This window comes from Equus asinus, chromosome 4 (assembly GCF_041296235.1).
Source record: "Equus asinus isolate D_3611 breed Donkey chromosome 4, EquAss-T2T_v2, whole genome shotgun sequence".
Lineage (NCBI taxonomy): Eukaryota > Metazoa > Chordata > Mammalia > Perissodactyla > Equidae > Equus > Equus asinus.
The window spans coordinates 141,902,321-141,923,403 of record NC_091793.1 but is presented as its reverse complement, the minus strand read 5'-3'; the positions used below and the strand labels follow the sequence as shown (position 1 = coordinate 141,923,403).

General features: G+C 43.2%; 1 protein-coding gene across 5 annotated transcripts in view; it reads left to right on the top strand.

The window, feature by feature from the left end:
• Positions 1-21,083, top strand: part of PLEKHM3 (pleckstrin homology domain containing M3) — a 172,726-nt gene that overhangs the window by 55,789 nt on the left and 95,854 nt on the right. For all 5 annotated transcript variants that reach the window (XM_014836418.3, XM_014836419.3, XM_044768299.2 and 2 more), the window contains exon 4: positions 14,109-14,254. In XM_014836418.3, coding sequence (XP_014691904.1) covers positions 14,109-14,254 — 146 coding nt within the window. The remainder of the gene's footprint in view (positions 1-14,108; positions 14,255-21,083) is intronic.

Genomic DNA, 21,083 nt, shown 5'->3' with positions numbered 1-21,083 from the left:
CAGCCCAGCCCGTGGAGTGTTGTTAGTGGATGAATTGGGCCACGCATGGTTCAGCTTTCTCTAGGGTATTTAAGCACATTTCCTTGAACTGTTTTTTCTACAGATGTCCAGCATTTTAACCATTGAGGTATCAGTCTGCTGATGATCTCTAGGTTTCCATGTCTTCCTTACATTCTGGAAACTACAATGATGTTCTAGTAGGGTTTTACCCAGTGGTGAATACAAACGAAGGAAGAGATTGGCTCGAGTCCTTGACTCACCCTGGGGCTTCCTTTTAACATGTCTTAATGGTATACCTAGTTTTATTTTATACTTGATAAGCATATTTAGTCTTTGAGTTTGAGAATAGCCTTTGCCTGCCTCACCTTTTTGGCTACCAGCCAGGTCATCTTACACCTGGATGACCACGATGGCTTCCTAACCAGGCTTCCTGCTGCCATCCTAACTTTTCCCAAATTTTGTCTTAACTGCAGGGAGTATGATCTTATTAAAGTTCAGACTGACCGGGTCAACCTCTCTGTACAGTCCTTCCGTGGCTCCTACTTCTTTTGGTGTGAAGATCGTCGTCCTCACAATGACCCTGCACGATTTGGCCCTTGCCCACCTCCTTACCCTCAATCCTTGCCCTCTTGTCACTCTGTCTGGCATGCTGAGTTCCAGCCACACTTCACTCTGTTCCTCAAATGTACCACTTCTTTCCCACATACTCAGAGCCTTTACACATGCAGCTGCCTCTCCCTGGAGTGCTGCCACCCTCACCACTACCCCCAACTCATTCTTGAGCTCATGACTTAAACCTTACTTTCGCAAGAATGCCTTCTCCACCCAGCCCCTCAGACTGACTCCAGGCCTAGGTGGCTCCCTCCGCTGTGATGCTGGCTTGGTACCTGTTGTTCTGGTACTTGTCATAATTGAGATTGTATTGTCTTTTGTGTAACTGTTTGTTTAATGTCTGTCTCCTCCACGTAACTGCAAATGCCATAATGGCAGGACATGTTGTCTTGCTTGTCACTGACTCCCTAGCTCTGCATCTCGTAGACAGTAGGTGCACATGAAATATTTCTGATCATCCTCTGTTTTGAAACCCTCCCCGCCATCGGGTTTCCTGCTTTCACTGTCTTTTCTAGGAATCCTGGGTTGGAGTCATCTGCAGATATAATTAAGATGTCCTCTACTCAGTCATCTAGGTTGTTTAAAAATATTAATAGATGATGAACCCAAAACTTACCCTTTTGGCAAACCAGTTATGATCTTGAAGGTTTCCAGGGACTTTTTTTGTTTTGCTTTAATTTTTGCCTATGGAACCCCTTAGAGCCTTTGTTATACTAATGTGAGAGAGAAGTATGCAACATTTCCAAACTTTCTTGACCCTCTCTTTGCAGGACTGGTATTCCTCAGACACAGTGCAAACTCTGCTCTGGGCACAGCACTGTCAGAGTTTCTCTCATTTGTGCATATTCTGTTTCAACTCCAGTTGGTGTACTGCAATTCGATTCTGGCACTAACCACCCAGAGTTAGTGCAAACCCTGTGAGTTAAAGGCTTAATCCCCCACAAGACCACCCCCATATCATTTCACAGTATGTGTAAGTCAAATCATGCTGTACACCTTAAACTTACACTGTGATACATGTCAGTTATATCTCAATATAACTGGAAAAAAACCTGCCCCACTACAGATGCCAGCCACAGGTCCAGGGGATCCCCAGGCCACCTGTGCTCTTACTGGCTGCAAATTTGGGGGTTCCCGTAACCTCCTTAAGTTTGATAATTTGCTAGAACGACCCACCACCCAGGAATGCACTATACTTCTGATTACGGTTTTTTAGAAAGGATACAAATCAGGAGCAGCCAAAGGAAGAGGCTCAAGGGCCGGTCTAGGAGGCTGCAAATGCAGCTTCCATGCCCTCTGCCTATGGGGTCAGGGCACCTCACCCTGATGATGTGCTTGCCAACCAGGAAGCTCCACCAAGTTTCAGTGTCCAGAGTTTTTATTAGGGTTTCATTGTTTAGGCATGCCTGATTGAACCATTGACTTTATGATGGAACTTAGTCTCCTGCCCCCAGTTCTTTCCCCTAGAGGTCAAGCTGGCTCAAAGTCACACCCCTCTAATCATGTGGTTGGTCCTTCTGGTGCCAGCCCCATCCTGAAGCCATTTAGTGGCCCACCATGAGCCTCTCGTTAGCATAAACTCAGTTGTGCTCCAAGGGACTCCTAAATAATGAAGATACTTGTATCACTCTGGAAATTTCAAGGGTTTTAGAAGTTCCCTGCCAGGAACTGGGAGGAAAGACCAGACAATTCTTTGTTATATGACAGCACAGGGCATTGATGGGCCATTTCCACAGCAAAAATGGAACCTGGATGAAAGGAGGATGTGTGATGTATATAGTTGCCCTTCAGGCCTACTGGCCCTGCTCCCTCATTTCCCATCACTGCTGCTGTGCCTTCCAGCACTGACTACCCCACCCTGGGAGGGGGATTCTGGTGGGCCTTCCTGGGACCAGGAAGCTTCAGAAGCTGGTAAGAAATTGGCCACAGCCCTCCCAGAGCCCCAGCTCAGGGTGGTGGGATGGTGGGCACAGCCAGTGACTGGGGATCCCCACTCCCTAGCCAGGACCACTCTGCAATCTTAGGTTAAATAGAGACTGTTTCCTTTCTTAATGGATGTTATAAAGGTGACCAGCAAAATTAATTCTCTGTATTACCTTTAACTGAAAATAACTTAGTGTATGCTATAGACCACTTCTAGAAGGGAACTAGGATTCTAAAACCAAAGACATGGAGGTTTGTATCAGTTTCCAAAAGATTGAAAACCACATTCTTTTTTCCCTCAGCTTTACTGAGATATAATTGACAGGTGACATTGTGTAAGTTTAAGGTATACAATGTGATGATTTGATATACATATATATCATGAAATGATTGCCACTTTAAGGTTAGTTAACATCCATCACCCCACATAGTTACCTTTTGTGTGTGTGTGTGGTGAGAACATTTAAGACCTACTCTTAGCAACTTGCAAGTACACCATACAGTATTGTTAACTATAGTCCCCATGCTGAAAATCGCATTCTAACCAGTGTGCACCAGTGCCAGCGCTGTGTCTTGTTCGTGTTTTCATGGGGCCGAACCAAAAACCGTGCTGAAAGCCAGTTCCCCTCAAATCACCAGCCTGTGTCTCAGACACAGAGGGCATATTGTGTTTGAAAATCTTGATCTCCTTCTCCATCTTTACCAATAAAGATGTTCTTCTCAGCCCTCAGATTTTAGAGAATAGACAAAATAATAGACACACGTGGTTTGGTGTCTGGGAAGCATCCAGCCTCGGGGGACCAGTAATAAGTTAGGAGCACAGGAGCTGCTTCTGTTAAAGCCCTGGCAGTGACTCTCATCCCCTCGAGCTGGCCTTCTGACAGGCCAGCGCCTTCCACACTATCACTTGAGGGGAGATTAAACTGCTTTGACTGTGTTTGATTCAAATGTTACGAAATAAGGGCTAAACCAAATCTTAATTCAGGAATTCTAAGCATTACTGCATTTTTTTTCCCCAGAAACTATGAAGGAGACGTCCCAAGTGATCTCTTGGATGAAGAGATCATCCTAACAGTGGATGGGAATAGGAAAATGGTGTTTCTCGTCCATTGTTAGGGTGAGGAATTTTAGCTGAGTCAGAGGTGCAGGTAATGCGGAGGGTTTCCTGGAGACCCCTGAGCCGCTCTGTCCCTCCTCTCAGTGGTCTCCACCTGCTGACACGCATGTTCTGGTTGCCTGGCTGCCTTCCCTTTTCCTCCCCACTCCTGTTATTGGATGTTGTCGGAGCCATCATCCTATTGGGGGCCTACAGGGTTAATGAATTGTACCTCTTCATTCCACTCCCAGGGGTCAGGAAGATGGCATCAAAATAATGCATGCATTGCTTATAGATCATGTGTATTATTATATAATGACCCTAAATTAGTTGCCCCTATTCACTGGTCACTGGAGTCCTGAAGCAGGGGCCTCCTGCTGCAGCAGACTGAGAGGCTTCTCCCTAGAGGCCACTGAGCAGGCCAGGGTCATCTGTAACTCACTGGTCAGATGCCTCCTTTCTCCACCTGAGGAGGGCTGGATGAGCAGTGGGGAGGAGCTGGGAATATTACTCTAGGAAATTCCATTCACATGGCAACATGAGGCCAGGGAGTAGGAGTTTCCCAGTTGAAGGCGTTTTCTGTGTCTTGTCACCAACTCTGAGTGTCCTGACACAAGCAGCCCGTCTCCAAGTACTAAACATACAGCTAGAAGATTAGCTTTGGAGCTGGTGGCAAACCTGTGTTTCTGGAGAGAAAAGCTTGGGAAGCAGGCGAAGGAAGCGTGAGGGAAGAGAACAGAGGAAAACTGTGGGCCGAGGCAGTCCCTAAATCTTCCAGAACATAAAGAATTTGGTTTTGGGTGAAAAGGAAGAAATTCAAGCATGGATTTAAAGGAAGCTGATCAAAGTGATCTTTTTTACTTTGAGATTGTTCCTAGTCCTACTCTGATCCACTCTCACGACTAAATTTATCAGATTCTTGTCATTACTGAAATAGCTCAAGTAGAAATTGCTCTAAGAGGTGCTGTCAGGGTTTTTTCGAGGTTTTGCAGAGAAGAGAAAAGGTTGTCTTTTAAAGATGCTGTAAAGTTCAGAGGTGAGACTCTCACAAAATATAGGGAAAGAGAAACAGGCATGAAGCATGAGGAGTGATGTGAAAGAGAAGTCAGAGGGGGCTCTGGTGGGACAGTGTCTGTGACAGAAGCCACGGGAAGATTAGGCTGATGTACACAGAGACTTTGACACGCAAGCCGGAAGGAAGCGTAAGTTCAAGAAACAGCGGGAAACAGGTTGCTTTTCAGGGAAACCAAAAAGATAATATGAACTTCAAGCCAGTTCGAGGTCACTGACCTTTCCAGGCTGTCATGATCAAGATGTAGCTGCGAATCACAAAAAGAGTTAGTACTTGCTTAGCAAATGTTAAATACCGGGGAAAGTCCCTGTAGAAAGAGCGGAGCTGGGGCATGCAGTGGATTCTCCGTGAGGAAAAAGGGGTCAGAGCAGGGCTGGGATGAGGGTGAGGGGGTGAGGCACTCGTCTGGAGCACAAAATTTAAGGGAATGCCAGGAAAAAACCTCAGAAATCAAGAGAATATTTTAATGTAATGTTACTTAAAAATCAAAATTAGTACAAAAAATCCACGATGAACAAAATTTAAAATTTTAAGTGGAGAGAGGATCAGTGTGACTGATTTCCCTTTAGCTTCAGGCTCTAACGTGGCTCAGAGGAGCAGCAGAGGAAGATACCGTCCCAGGGCTTTCAGTGTGTGGGTTCCAAGGAGCCCAGCCAGCCTCCATCCTGTTATGGGATGGCGAGGCTGCCTCCCTTTCCTGTCCAGGATGGCAGGGTACCGTTTGGGGTCCTGGTACTTTCTGTTAGACAGAGCTGAGAGAGAGTGGGGGGAGATGTGACGGGACCATGACTCCCTCTGCCCTTAGCTTTCATGTCTGAAATAATCAGCTTCGTTTGGCCTCTTCTGTGTCTGCAGTTGCTGGTGAGCCGGGGTTTCCCCCGAGGATTGATCTGTGAGGAAGATCTCAAGCTCGGAGCAGGTGCTGCAGTAGTGGTCAGGAGGTGTGGGTGCAGTGTGGACGAGGCCTCGCTCTGACAGCCCCTCTTTCCTCTAAACTGACCAGCAGCAGGAATCGTTTTGTTTAGGTAGGAAAAGAGCTGGTAAGGGGGCTTCTCCTCCCCAAAATAAATGGTGTATCTGTTGCTTGCAGAGAAAAGTCATGGAGTGTCCGTGCGTGGATGTTTTATTTTGCCCTGACATCTTTGTACTGTTGCCGGATTTTTCAGTGGTGGCACTATTGACATTTGGGGCCAGATAATTCTTTGTTGTGGGGGCTGTCCTGTGCTTTGAGGAGTGTTTAGCAACATCCCTGGCCTCTACCCGTTACATGTCACTAACTAGCCCCACTCACCCTTTTGTGACAACTAAAAATGTTTCTAGACATTGCAAATGTCTCCTATTGGGACTAAATTCTCCCCTGGTTGAGAACGAACATGCTGTCAAGAAACAAGGCGTACTAACTATGTCTTCTCTTCCTCACGCAGCTCGTCTTCACTTCTTTATAAAGTAATAAGTGTCTTTTACTGAAATGCATGTGGATGATTTCATACCACCTCATGGTTTATAATGAGACCTTAGCATCTTCCTGGGTGGATTTAAGTAAAAGTAGTAGACTATAGAAATAGAACCCTCACCAACCATCATTCAGTATAAACATATCAGATGCTTTCAGTTGCAAGTAACAGAAAGTCTAACTCAAACTGATTTGTACAATACAGGGGAATTATTCTCAATTAGCTGAGCTTTAAGCATCTGCTAGCTCAAATATTTTTAACTCTATTTTTTTAAATTTTACACTTCAAACAATCAGCATTTCTCCCCCAAACCACCTGCCCCTTCTGACTGATAGATTTCTCATAACGGTCACAGGCTTAAGATGTCCTGGGCATCTTTGACTCTCCCTTGCCATGCTCTCTCCAGTAGTCTGCTGTCAGGTTTGCATTTTATCTCCATAGTGTCTCCTTCTTTTTCTCCCTTCCTGCTCCCAAGCCTGCTGCCTACTCAAGCTCAGATGGGGCAATAACTTATCAACTTGTTCTCTCTCCTTCCAGGGTTTTCTTGCCGGTTAATCTTTCCAAGGCTCAGATTGCTGTTCTGCTTCAAACAACTCTAGCTGTTCCTGTATTTTATTGATTAGTAAGGACTCCTCCCCTTGAGCGTCCAGGATTCTTATGTTCTAGCTTCAGTTTATCATTCCAAGTTCTTTTCCCAACAACCCTCAATGTAGCTATTTAGTAGATAAAAAAGCAGTCAGAATCTGTAGAACAGTGCACATATTTACTTACTTGTCTTAGCAAAAAATCAAGGTTTATTGCCTTTCAAGATAAATTTTGATAAATATTGACTTTAGGCTTTCAATCATTGTTTACCTGAAAGACCAATAAATCTTGACACTTCTCAACTTGCATTGGAGACTACTTGGTGCTTATTAATTTATTTCATATGATTTATAATGTTAATAACATTCCATGAGATTAAACAAACAAATATTATAGAGTTTAGCAAGAGTAGAAAATCTTTACTTTATAGTTCCTTTTTTTCTGCTGCAAAATGCTTTATTGTTTCCGTTTGGTCCATGGCTTAGGAGAGCACTCCAGAGCGGTTAAAGAACTGCCTGGCAGCTGCGGGGGGCAAAACTCCTGACACCAGGGGCATGCAGAGGGGCCCCTCAGAGTCCACTGGGCTCTGGAGGCTTCTAGTCCTGTTTGAGGGTGAACCTGTCCAAGAGGTACTGGCCCACTTCTGCCTGCAGAGGGTGGGCTGGTGGCTGCCCACTTGGAGAGGCTCACCTCCTTGTCTGGGAAGTGGCTCTCCTGGAAGTCACAGAGGTGAGGCTTCTGCGCAGGTAGAACTGGGGCCTACAGTTCACACAGGGCCTGGTTCAGGGTCCTTTCCAGGGCCAGGGCAGCCTCCACGATGTCCAGGGTTTCACCCACTCGTCGTGGAACGACTTCTGCCCGTCCTAGAGGAGGACGCCATTGCTGTGCTGCGTTTGCCTCTTCAGGATATGTGGCGCCTCACGCTTCTCCTGTGCCAAACCCGGGGAGAAGTGGCCACATTGCCTTGCAGAGCCACATCGCCCTCCGGAGCCACATCGCCCTCCGGAGCCGTGTTATCCTCCAGAGCCACATTGTTGCCTTGAGAGAAAAGCCCAGACAAACATTAAATGAAACCCACCAGAAAAATTTCTTTTCTGATGAACAGAAATGAATTTTAATATAGCTTTGGAAACAACCAGTCAGTACCTTTTCAGGATTGTATTTGAGTATGTGTATTCCCTCCCAACCATGAAGTTTTCATCCCTCAGGGAGAAAATTCACTATCAAAGGACTTAAAAACTTATGGAGAAAATAATTTTGAAGGATTGCCATTTAAAGTGAGCCCATGAACTAAACACAGGGACTACCAGCAGCAGCCATGCCATTCACATTAGCAATTATATGTGATACACACTTGATTTTTCTTGATTTCCCCTTTTGTTCCCTTAGTTTCATTTGAGATGCTTGTGGATACTGTTTTCCTTATAACAGACAAAATGCATATTCAGGCATTTGTTTTCATATGCCTGATTCTCCATCCAAATATTTCATCTCTTAATTGATTTTATGACTACTAGGTAGATGTCTCCTACTTTATGGGTCACCACCTTGTCCCAAAGACACAGAGTAATTTGGATGCTTAGGTTGGGAAAGTTTATAACACTTATTTCTAAATAGGTATTTCTCAGTGTCCCTCACCTTTGCTCCCTTTCCATTACGATTGTGTAGAGTTGTGTGGCCTCAGTTCCCCTGTGTTAACTTGAGAACACATGCATGTGTTCAGTCTCTCTTACATCCCAGCTCCTCCCCTCCTGCAGTAGAGGATGTAACTCTGAGGCCCAGGTTCACTGTGCCTCCACTTCCTTTAGTGGGTACCAAAGCTGCATTGCAAAAATTACTTCTGCTCTGTGCCCAGCTTTGTGCTAATCCTAGGCTCGTTAAACAGGAATTTTCAATTGTATACCCAATGTGTACTTTTATTTTTAAAAAGTACATGTTCAACACTTAATTACTTAATAAATCAATGGTTACTGACTGTAAGTTAGGAAAACTAAGTTCTTTATGACTTTTTCCCCTAATTCTTGTAATATAACAAGTCACTGAATCTCCATTTCTGTTTTCCTTCATTTTAAAAAATCTGATCTCTAAAGCATGTGATCAAAGTTCAAGCCTTCGTTCAACATTTTACACAGTGTTTACCGCAGCTCATTGTCCCACGCCAGAACACTGGATGGAAAGGAGGAGGGAGAGACGGGGCTGCCTATGGCCATCTCTCCCTCCCCTGTGTGCATACAGTAAAAGACGATATGGAACTTGCCAGTGTTATTTTTTCTATTTTAACAGAACAAATGAAAATTTGTCCTCTCACTCTATCTCTTTTCCTCCCTTTTATAAAGGCACCTTCTCCTTTTTCTTTTTATTTCCCCCTGTTCTTTTCTTAGTGCGTTTCTACTTTCCAAATACAAAATACTGGATTTACTTTACCACATGGGGAAAGGGGATCAGTGTGGCCGACCACACTTAGAGAGCATGTGTGAGCTCTTTCTTTGTTGAGAGAGAGTCCCCTGGATCCAGCCACAGTTCTTGCTACTTTCTCTTATGCTGGTTGGGAAAGGAGGACTGAGTGGTGCCATGAAGTAGCGAGAAGGTATCGGCTCCTCCTCAAGATCTCAGCTTCAGTAACACCACACTGCAGCCAATTGATTTAACTGGGTGCACTTGTTAGAAGAAAGACTGTGCCTTTGTGGAGAATTATGCCAAAATTTCTGCTTCAGCCCCCAGCAACAGATTCTTTTTGGTATCTTTAGTGAAAGGCCATTTGGGAAATGGACTGTACGTGCAGCAAATAGGATTTCGATTAAATGGTGACATTTGTTTCCAAAATGTATCAGAGGGGACGCTCAGCTCTTCAGAGTTTGTGTTCATTAAAGACTTGAAGTGGGGTGGGAAGCAGTTAAAAAAAATGGCCAGTGAGTTCTCTTGTGAGATAGTTTTTTGTTCCTGTGAATTGAATACACTCTCTGAAAAGTTTCAAAAAGAAACTGGGGAGAATGTGTTTACTTTGATCCAATGTTAGAGTGTTCCCTACTACAAATATCCTTTAGTTTTGAAACGTTGAAAAATCTGTTTGAAAGTTCGTAAAAATATAATACGTAAGTAAGCTCTAATTAGTTATTTCAGTTAATTATTTTTTGTCTCTGCTTTGCAGCTCTATTTTTCTCCTTATAATGTCGCTTCTTAGAGTCCCACTTTGGCACCTTCCAAAAAATGTGTTTTTCTAGCAGTCATTATTAAGAAAACACATTTTTTTCCCCTGTTGAAAACCTCACAATGATAAAGTAACATCCCAGATTGTGAATCTTTATGGGGAATTGTTTCAGACATTTTTAGTTCATGACCTGCCATTATGATATTAAAGAAGGAAATCTTGCAGTTAATTGTAAGAACACATGTTTCCTTCTTCAGATAAATAGTATGTGTTGTTTTTTAGAAAGTGAATCTATTTCAGGCCACTAACTAGCCTCTAATCTTCTTTCCTGACCATCCTATGTTCTTTTAATAACAAATACATTGGACTTGGAGATTAAAAGTTTTAATTCTTCCTAAGTCAAACAAGATACTTCTCAGTGGGGACAATGAATGCCCTGGAAAAACCCTGGTAAAATGAACTCAGGTTATTTCTGCATAGCAAATTTTTGGAAATTAACTAAGAACCTGACGTGTTGATTTTGGAAGCCTAGAAGGAAAACTGTGTGGCAAAGTATGAGCTTTTCACTCAGGAGTCCGCATGTCCTCTGCACTTTACTAGAACAGAATCAGAATTTTAGAGCTTGCAGGGACCTTTGCCATCACCTAGAAATCAGGGAGCAATCCTCACTTTCCCCACAGAGCCTCTGGTGGCAGTTGGGTGGCTGGGTAGAGATGTGGGTTCCTGGGCCCTACCCTGGATCTACAGAACCAAAATCCTCAGGGTGGGGGCAGGGCGCAGGGCGTCTACATGTTTCACACACATCTTCAGAAAATTCTGATGCTCACTGAAGTTGGCAAACCACTGATTAGGCTAACTCCTTTGTCTGTGTGGAAGAAAGCAGGCTACAGACTTGGACGGGTCAAGTTCACAACGTGCCCTGGACAAGAACAGGCTCCCTGACTCTACACTTGTGCTTGTCTGTACACCACTATCCAAAACAGTCTTAAGCATGCAGATGGGTTCAAACCTACTTCTGGGCCATCCAGGGTAGTTTTAGCACTGAGAGTAGGAGAGCATGGTTCTGAATAAGGTGTGAAGGTAAAGGCAAAAACTAGAGGTAGGAGTTTATGTGCTGCTGCTTCCATCTACACGAAAACCTGGATGAGCCCCAGCCATGTCCTCTCAGCCTTTCTCTGTCTCATGAGCCGGGAGGCCGTGCACCGTGGTGAGGATGCTTCATGCACGGAGCCATCTCACATTGTTGAACCTGCAGCATGTCATGCTTTGGACCTGTGTGCCCAGTTGATACACACATTTTTAGGCTATATGCTTTCTTAAAGTTCGTATTTGTGTATTTTATTTTATTTTATTTTTAAAGGTTTTATTTTTCCTTTTTCTCCCCAAAGCCCCCTGGTACATAGTTGTGTATTTTTAGTTGTGGGTCCTTCTAGTTGTGGCATGTGGGACGCTGCCTCAGCATGGCTTCATCAGCGGTGCCATGTCTGTGCCCAGGATCCGAACTGGTGAAATCCTGGGCTGCCGAAGTGGAGCGCACGAACTTAACCACTCAGCCACGGGACCGGCACCCAATTTTTGCATGTATTTTAATATTGCCTATGTATGTTGCATCCAGAAAATTATAATAAAGTCATTAAAAATTATAGACTAATAAACCTAGTAGTACCAACCAAAGCGTATATAAATATCCAGCAAATGCTTACTGGTGTTAATTATCCAGAATTCAAACAACCAAAAAGCTAAAATAACCTAAATTTATTTTTGCAGTGTTCTATGGTGAGAGTTTAAACTATAGTGATGATCTGAATTTCTGCAGTGTCATGATCACTTTGTAAATCATTAGGAAAGATGGAATTCATTCAGTGTCCTTTCAGTGTTAAGTCAATTTGTCTACCAATTTTTGGAAATAGCAATATGCCAGTGTCTAGGATCTGTCAAGTTCCACTGAACTCTGTTCCACAGTCCATATATGAACACGTGTAATGTGTAACTTAGAATGGGCCACATATTGCCACAGGGATATTAACAAAAATAAGTTGTTTCAAGGGGCTGGCCCTGTGGCCGAGTGGTTAAGTTCGCGCACTCTGGGGCAGGCGGCCCAGTGTTTCATTGGTTCGAATCCTGGGCGCAGACATGGCACTGCTCATCAAGCCACGCTGGGGCGGCATCCCACATGCCACAACTAGAAGGACCCACAACGAAGAATGTACAACTATGTACTGGGGGGCTTTGGGGAGAAAAAGGAAAAAAATAAAATCTTTAAAAAAAATAAAAAAAAAATAAGTTGTTTCAAGAAACAGGTGACTGGGTTAGGAGGATCAATTCTGGAAGAGCTATGGGAAATTAAAATCCTGTATATGTCTGTGGGTATATGTGTGCCAAATAATATTCAGTGGGTCATCCCTTCAACATGAACATTTACTGCTGGTCTGCTATGTACGAAGCTCTGTGTTAAGTCCTGAGGATAAGAAATAGATTTGAGAGTTTAGAGTGTGGTTCTGGCTGGACAAGCACACAGAAAGGCACAGTAGTTTAAGGAGACGTGGGCAGTGAGTACAGCCTGCGGCCTTCAACACTCATAGCCTGATGATTGTGAAGCACCTCCTGTGTCCAAGAGGAGCAACGTGTGTGTTTGACTCTTCCTTATCTCGTGCCTCAGCCAATCTGAAAAACAGGAGCTTGTTATGATTTTGTCACTACTCAGTAGTAAAGAAATAACTATTCTAGGAAGGAACAGTATTAAGCTCTTGAAGCACAATACCAATACGTATACTTACTGTCTTTCAATACTTCTTGTATTTAAAAACAATAGGATCTAATTCTCTTTCTGGAGGATGCACTGTGAAACTGCTTGATTACTAATGCCTTTTTACTTTTGATGAAAATTAAAGTTCTGTGAGTTTTCTGATACTTTCACTCATAGAGCTCATGTGAATCAATGTCTTCTTAGGTTGGCATTTTGTTAAATAAACGTATTTGGAGCTCCATTAATGGAAATGGGGTACAACGCTGCACATTGTATTATTATTCTTAAGAGTACTTCATTTTGTACGCATATCATCAGATAGGCTTAATGTGAGATTTCTTGACCAATATGGTTTTTGATTCAACCATGAGGTGGGACACATGGAAGGATTTCTAAAATGAAAGCTGCAAATCAGAAATGTCAGAATAATGTCGCTGTTTGTATAATCATGATTACCTCTTCTGGGGATGCCAGGGTTTTGTCCTTTGGGTTGACTGTGACAGAATTTCTGTACTTATCAATAGAAGGTGGTTTCTCCTATCTAAAGAAAAAGAATGGTTTCTTCATGACAGAGCCGTGATTACTACTAGGTCCCCTGACAGTACAGGACAGTGTTCACAGAATCATGGACTGTTTCCTGGACATGAAAACGGCCTTAGCAGTCACTTGCAGGCAACCATTGGTCTTGAGTAATGGACAGGATTTGGCAAGTTAGAGATCAAAAAAAAGGCATTGTGTAAGGAGAAATAATATGTGCCAATGTATGGAAGGTGGAGTGAGCACACTGTGTTTATTTAGGAAATAGTGAGGAGAGTTCTCTGATTGGAATAAAGAGGTTCTACTGCCTTTGGAGAACAGTAGAAGTGGGTAGTTGGAAAGGTGAAGTGGGGGCCAATCAAAGGACAAATTCCGTTCATTGATTTCGTAAGTAAAGGAAGGCTACGTATGAATTTTTAGGAGCATTTTAGAACCAGACAAGCTTAAGGCAGATCCAAACTCCACCTCTTATTGGCTGGGGGACCTCAGACAAGGTACCTAAGCTGGCTAAAACCTTTGTTTATTCATCTGTAAAACAGAGCTGGTAATATCTTCCTCATAGAGATGTTGTGCAGGTTACGTAAGATGCTGTATGAGAAGCCCTTGGGAGGTGCCTGTTGGAAATAGCATTTATGAGGAGGAGCTGAGGAGCTACAAGTGGGCTTGTGGAGAAACTGTTCTCTGGCAGCTGTGTGCAGAAGAGAGCGTCAGAAGGGAGCAGAAGCAGGACTAGCTGGGTGACAGATACAGCAGCCCCTCAGGAGGCAGTGGGGGGCGGGGGAAGCCTCAGCCTAGGAAGGAGGGGGCGTGTCTATACGCGTATTCTCTACAGTTTATGCCCTTTTGCACACATTGTTTTCCTTGAGGCTTGTGTAGCCTGTTCTGTGGTGTTGAAAGTACAGAAACAAACATGGACTCTCTTTTGCCCTGCATAGGCTGCCAGCGGCCCATAGGCCTCTCCAATGGGAAAGCCAAGGTGTGCAGTTACAGCGGGTGGTACTACTGCAGCAGCTGCCACGTGGACGACAGCTTCCTCATTCCTGCACGCATAGTCCACAACTGGGACACGTCGAAATACAAGGTAAGCACGAAAACTGGGTGCATTTCATAAGAGCAATTTGGGTGTTTGTATATTGTCATGTGGATTATAAAGATAATGATATGAGAATTTGAAGCAAACTTGATTAGGTAATCTCCTTAAAGCTACAAGATTTTATCCAGTGCTTCTTAAATATCTCATGGCTTAAAGGTGTCTTAACTATGACTTTTATTAATTTTCGCACTTAAAAACATATATCGCAGTTTTTACTTCTGGTCCTTGATAATTAACTGTAGGTTCTAAAAGAGAATTCTGATAGAGAAAGAGACCTCATTTATTCTTTTTTTAATAGGCCTTATCTCCAACATCGTAACAGTACAAGAGGATAAAAATAGGAAAATATTGCATCCATGAGCATGCTAGTGATGGTTGAAGAAGAAGAATTCTATAGCCCAGCATGTTTGTTAGAGTAGGGAAGCACTCCTACTCGTGAAGCTCAGTCTTCTAGCAAATTCACCCTGGAACTGGAACCTGGAGGGAAGCTGTGAGGACTTCTGGGTGGAGGCCCACACCAAGGAGCAGTGTACTGAGCACTCTCAGGCCTTCATCTAGACTGTTGTTTATTTAAAGGGGGGAAGTGAGAAGCACAGGTATATGCTAATAGCTTTGCAAAGTAACTGCTAACAGCCAAGAAGGATATCCAAGAAGTACAAATGGCAGACTTGGTAGCTATAAAAACACAAGTCAGTAGAGGAGAGGAGGAAGACTGAGCATAGGGATACTGCAACTTAGGAGTGAGAGAGTAAGGTCGAGGATCCTAGGGTGAATGACAGCCACATGAAGGAAGTGTTTCCACATCAGTTGTGACAGATGCTGATAGGTCAGACGAGGAGCGCTGAGAATTGACCATGGGATTTAGTAATGTGGAGGTCATGAGTGGCCTTAATGAGGGCAGTTTAAATTGAGTGGTGGGAGTGAAGGTCTGATTGGAGTGAGTTTGACGTAGAATAAGAGGAGAGAAATAAGAGACGTGAATAGACAACTCTTTTGAGAAGTTTTGCTATAAGGGGAGGGAGAGAGGTAGGGAGTAACTGGTGGGGAAGTGGGGTCAAGTTAAATTTGATTTTTTTGTTTTAATGGAAGAAATAACAGCATGTTTTCTATGCTGATGTGAACTATCTAGGAGAGAGAGAATTGCTAGAATGATGTGGTTGAGTAAGTGAGAAGGATGGAATCGTGTAGACATTGGAGATTTGGGCCTTTTCTTGGAGCAGGGAGTAAGAGAAAAAGGAGAGTCTGTGGACACAGGAGCCGAGTGGGTAGGTGAATATGATGCTTGGAGCTTATGGAAGTCCTCTCCCATTTACTTCAGTAGCTTTCATCAGATTCTTTTATTTCAGTATCCGTGATCCCAAAAAGATAGAAACTGTGGGAAGTGCTTTTACTGTCTATTTCATAGAGAAGTAGGGGTAATTAGCCAATAATTCCATCAACCCACATACAAACCCATCTGCATCCACACCCATCCTCATTGTCCTCCTTCCAGCCCTACAAGAAATGTCACCCCTCTTATGGGAAGTTATTCCTTCTGCCGCTGCTCGTGATCTTAACTCCTATCCTCCATCAGAGTTTTGCCAAGTCTGGTTGTCCCTCGTCATTTTCTTGTTCTGCTGGACTTCTCTGGGACACAGTATTTGACCAAGAACTTTGCCTTGGCTTTGATGGCGCAGCCGTGGTTCTCCTTCTGCTTCTAATTCTTCTTTCTCAACCACCCTTCCTGACTCCTTATCTGCCTACATGTCTAAAGTTGTGTTTCTTAGGTTCATTTTTTGTTGTCTTTTTCCATTTCATGCTCTTTCTATTACATTATCTCTGTCTCTTCTGTGGTTTTAACTACCTGGATGCATATGCTGATGACCTCACTTTTATTTCCTGCTCCATTTTTGCTACTGAAAGTGAGATTCGTGGATTTAATGGCCAAATGGACATCTTAGCTTTAGTTTTCAACCTACTAGCCTTCAAGATATGTGAATTAGTCAGCTATGCTGCACAGCATTTCCACCCCTGTGTAAACAAGGGAGTAGAATTTGGCAGGTCGAGGATTCCAACCACTGCAGTGGTACGCTAGGCTTAGAATTCTTTTATGATCCTGTGTCCTGCCACATAACAGAATTCTGTTCCCTGATGTGACTAGAAGCTCTGCTGATCCTTCTGCCAGAATAATGTAACATCTGCCTTGAATGAACCTTCCATGCAAGGTGCTTTGTACAAAAACAGGCTGCACGACTGTTTTTATACCTCCTTGCTAATACATGTCTGAGACTTGCTTTCGTTGTAACTATATCTCCTGCAACAAGGTAGATCGGGAAGGGACCTATTGCTGTTGCCTACCTGGAATCTTTGAAGTCTAAAACAAACCTGAAGATTGTGAGTGGCCAATTGGCTTGTATCCTTTCTACATCCTTGGGCAGCCCTGTGTCCTGTTCTGTCCAATAACCATCCACATCTTCAGTGTCTTCAAGATGCCTCATCCCAGTGCTTCTCAGCATAAGACTACTCCTACTTGAAGGAGACAATTGAAGCTACAAGATATGAATATGGATACCTACAAATCTATCTATATTCGTACCTGTCCTGACAGCTTCCCCTCCGATCTTTGGAGGAGGAGTCCCTTCTCTTTTTTTAAAGATCATCCTTGCACATGTACTCCAGATATTTTTATCCATCTGTGGAATCCCTCCTTGTCTTTCCAGAGCTGACAAAAGTGTGTCCTTGGCAAAACCTCTGATGCTCCCCACCCTTCTTCGTTTGCTGCATCGCTGGCTCTTTTCTTCCTGCCACTACCATATTGTGTGTGCGTATCTGTAATTACACTTATTTAGGGGGCTAATAGCAGGAGCTTGGAGTTAAATGGGCACTTGTCTAAATCCTACTTCCACCTCTTCTTAAGTGCTTGATTTCTTGGGATGAGTTACTTGAATTTCCCTGAGCTTCAGTTTCCTAATCTGTAAAATGAACCCAGACTGCCTGGGTTCAAGTCTTGTCTTCATTGTTTATTAGCTGTCTGACCTGGGCAAGGTCCTTAGTTCCTCTGTGTTTCAATTTCCTCATCTGTAACAGAGGACAACAACACCTCAAAGGCTTACTGCTGATTAGTGGATTAATGCATGGGAAGGGTTTGGAACAGTGCCCAGCACATAGGGTAGCCAAGTAAGCATTTGTTCTTATTATAGTTCATCTATTTACCCCAAGTGGTTGTGCAAACTAGGATAATAAAGAAAAGAAGCACATACACGTGACTGTGATAGGCACTTAAAGAATGGAAGCTGTTATGATTTTCATTATCCTCTCATTTACTTGTCTTCTCACTAAAGGTGAGCTCGTTGGACACAGGGAACCTGTCTTAGCACAGTTCCTGGCACATAGTAGGTGAGCAGGAATGTATACTGAATCAATGAAAGACTGAAGCCTGTCCTATGGGCACCTCAAACTCAGTACACTCCAGATTGGCTTCGTCATCCTCACCACATATTCCTGGAGTGCACACAGCCCCACCAGTCACCAACATCAGTGCTGGGAGACCTCCTGGGCTCGTCCCTCTGCCGCACCTACCATGCCTGATCAGTTAGAAAAAGTCAACTGCTGAATTTTAGCTCTCAAGGTCCTGCTCTCCACTGCACCCACAGTCCCACCATCACCATCGTGGACCATCACCATCACTCACAGGAGGGAATTCAGTAGCCTCCTAACTGTGCTTCCTGCCGTCAAGTCTTGTCCCAACAGTATTCCAAAAGAGTTCTAATCTCACCTTGGGTAAGTTTTGTACCCTCCTTTATTCTCAGTTTCTTCAGCTTTAGAATGGAGACGATAATGATAGTAATTGCACCTACTACTGTAATAAAGTTGCTGTTTGCTGAAAAGAATGATTCACAGAGAGTACCTAGCACAGTGTCTGCCACTAAAGAGTGCTCAATTGATGCCAGTTTTTACTATGATTGTATATAAGATAGACAAATCTCTTAGCCTAACACGAAGATATTTTGTGGTTTCTCATCCCTGCCTTTCTAACCCCTCGTCCACTCCCTTCCCGCCTAAGAGTCTCTTCAGTAAGATCACACTTGTTCCTGCCCCTCAGTCCTCCCATGCCATCTCACATCTCTTGTCTTCCTCTTCCCTCAGTCAGCTTGGCAAATTCCAAACCCAGCTTAAATCTCATTTCCCTTATTCTTTCCTTCCCCTCTGCCAGACAGAGTTATCATTCTCTCCTCTGCATCTTGTACTTGACACTCTGAATATAGGCTATAAATATATTTGCCATGGGTATGTTAGATAAAAACTTATTTCAAGAGAAAGAACACTAGCTGAGTTTGGTTTAGACGGTTTAGATTAATCTGCTTGGAGTGGGGCTTTGACAGCTAAGAGAGGTATGTAAAGAGCAAGTGAATGAGGCAGTCCAAGCCCCATGGTCATTGAGAGTTTAGGCTAGTGGCACCTGCCAACAGAATACATGCCAGTCAGTGGAGCTAAAGCACAAAGGTGGCACTGAATGAGGAAAATTTAAAAATCAGGCATGGTTTCTGAAGATGTGAGATGGAGGAAGAGATGCAGGTCTGTTTGAGTGAGCTCTACAGGCCACTGAAACCATCAATTTAGCCATCACTGATGCTTGCCACCTTTCTGTAAAGCAGACTTCTGCCATGGTGGTCATTTAAGTGACAGGTTTGATTTTGACAGGATAGGTAACTAATTGAAGATATTACCCTCGCTTCATCCATGTTGCACACGAGGAAAACCTCTTTTGTCAGACTGTTCCTTCCCAGGCTTTCGGTGGATCTGGGAAGATTTTAAAGCAAGAACAGAGATGGTCACTTTTATCTGGATTATCTCTCACTGGCATTAAGTGACTATATTCCATTTAGTCCAGTATCTGTCTGTGTTTGCTCAGACACCAGATTTAACTTAGTGTTGCTAATTGTGAGGGTCAGTGCAGACCAGTTTCCAAGACCAGACATTGTTCTGCTAGATCTGCCTCTTTTCCTTAATAGCAAGTACGTGACTGGCTTGAATATTCATTTAAAAGAGTGAAAAAAATGGCTTTGCAGAGCAGAATGAAATCTGTCATCCTAAGCATTTCATTGTCTGCCCTCTGGAGTAATAATAATCCTAATTATTTTTAAAGCAGGATTTCCTCTTTTCCTGTGTATGTCCTGCAGATTGAATTGAGCTCCAGGATTATCCAGCAGCTAAACCCTCTCCTCTAATTCTATAGGTATTTTGCAATGAAATTCTCTTTGAAGGTAACTTGCCCCCAGTCCCTCATTCAGATTATTGAGCATGACAAAGAGATGGTGAGGAACTCAAACTTAGCCTCAACTCTTCTTGAACAGTTCCCCTCTGTTGTGCTTTGTAAAAATATTTTTGTATCCTAGCCTGAATCCTCACATTCCATTTAGCTAGGGGTTTTCCATGTTACATAAGCCATTTCCTGTCTCTCCATCTTGAGAGGCATTCAAGGCAAGCTCCATTGCCCTTGTGAGCTGGAGAGTAGCTCGCTGATGGGAAGAACCACTTGTTTAGGGTCATTTGGAGATTTTGAGAACAAATTGTGATTAAACTTGAGATCTCCTGATTCCTCCTCCGTTACCCATGGTGCCAAATAAGTATTGTTTGGGATTGATTTTATTAAGACTTTCAGCTTGATTTTTCACTATAGAGATAAGAAAAAATACCAAAGCAAAAGGGGTTATTTTGCTGTGGTAAATTTATGGGGGGTATTTTTTTTTCCTTTCCTGATCTTTATTCTCCAAATTTTTAGTAACGTGATTATTATTATTTTATATATTTTAACTGTCACTTAGCTCCATATATTCTATTTAAGGAAATATGTATTAGAAATTAACCTTTTTTAATGCCTCAGAATTATAAATATGATTCTTTTGTCCTGTGATAGATAACTTCAGTAGGGTTTAATGTGGAATGAGAGTCTATTTTTCCATGAAGAAATTGCCTTGCAATGCTATACTTTTATTCTTTCTTGTCTTTTGAATATAATATAGCTTCACAAATTTCAAGGTGCGAAGAGTAAAAGGACATCGTACATGGATAATCCCCCTCCCATCCTCTTCTTCCCACAGGCAACCAACTTACCACTTTCTCATGTATCCTTCCAGAAGTATTTTATATACATGTGGTTTTTTACACAAAAATGGTAACAGGCGATATAGTGTACATGCTGCTTTTGGGGAACTTTCCATTTAGATTGTAAAACTCCTCCATGGGATTTTTGTTTTTACAGCCACTCCATGTTCCATCTTGAATTTACACACACATGCACACGGAATTTACCTAACCTGTCCTTTTTTTGGTGGACGTTAAGGTTTCTCCACCCTTTGCTATCATAGACAGTGATTCAGTGAATGACTTTACATGTCATGTTGAAAAGAAGTTCTTCGATGTACGAGTGAGACATGTGCAGAGACCTCCGTAGAGGGAGGGCTGGACATTTGCGAGTTGGATGCATATTCCCAGATTGCCTCTGCCAGGGTTGTGTGCTCTCCATTTACCTTGCATCTTCTTGCAAGCAGCTCTCTTCCCTTAGTACCAGGATGTCAGCTGTCGCCTGTGTTGTCACTGCACTGCCTCTAGCTGTCTGCCCCTTCTCTACTTTATTAACTCTAAATATGAGGTGAACTTAGAAATAAACAACCAAGCTGTTAGAAGTGTGTTTGAATAAGAGCATGTGGTTCAGAGTCACAGCCAGAGCACTGTCCAGTACCCATTCACTCGTTCAGCAGTGCATACTGACCGCTTACTGTGCTCGCCGTGCTAGGTGCTGGGCACAGTCTTTGCCTCATGAGTCTTCTTAGTCCAG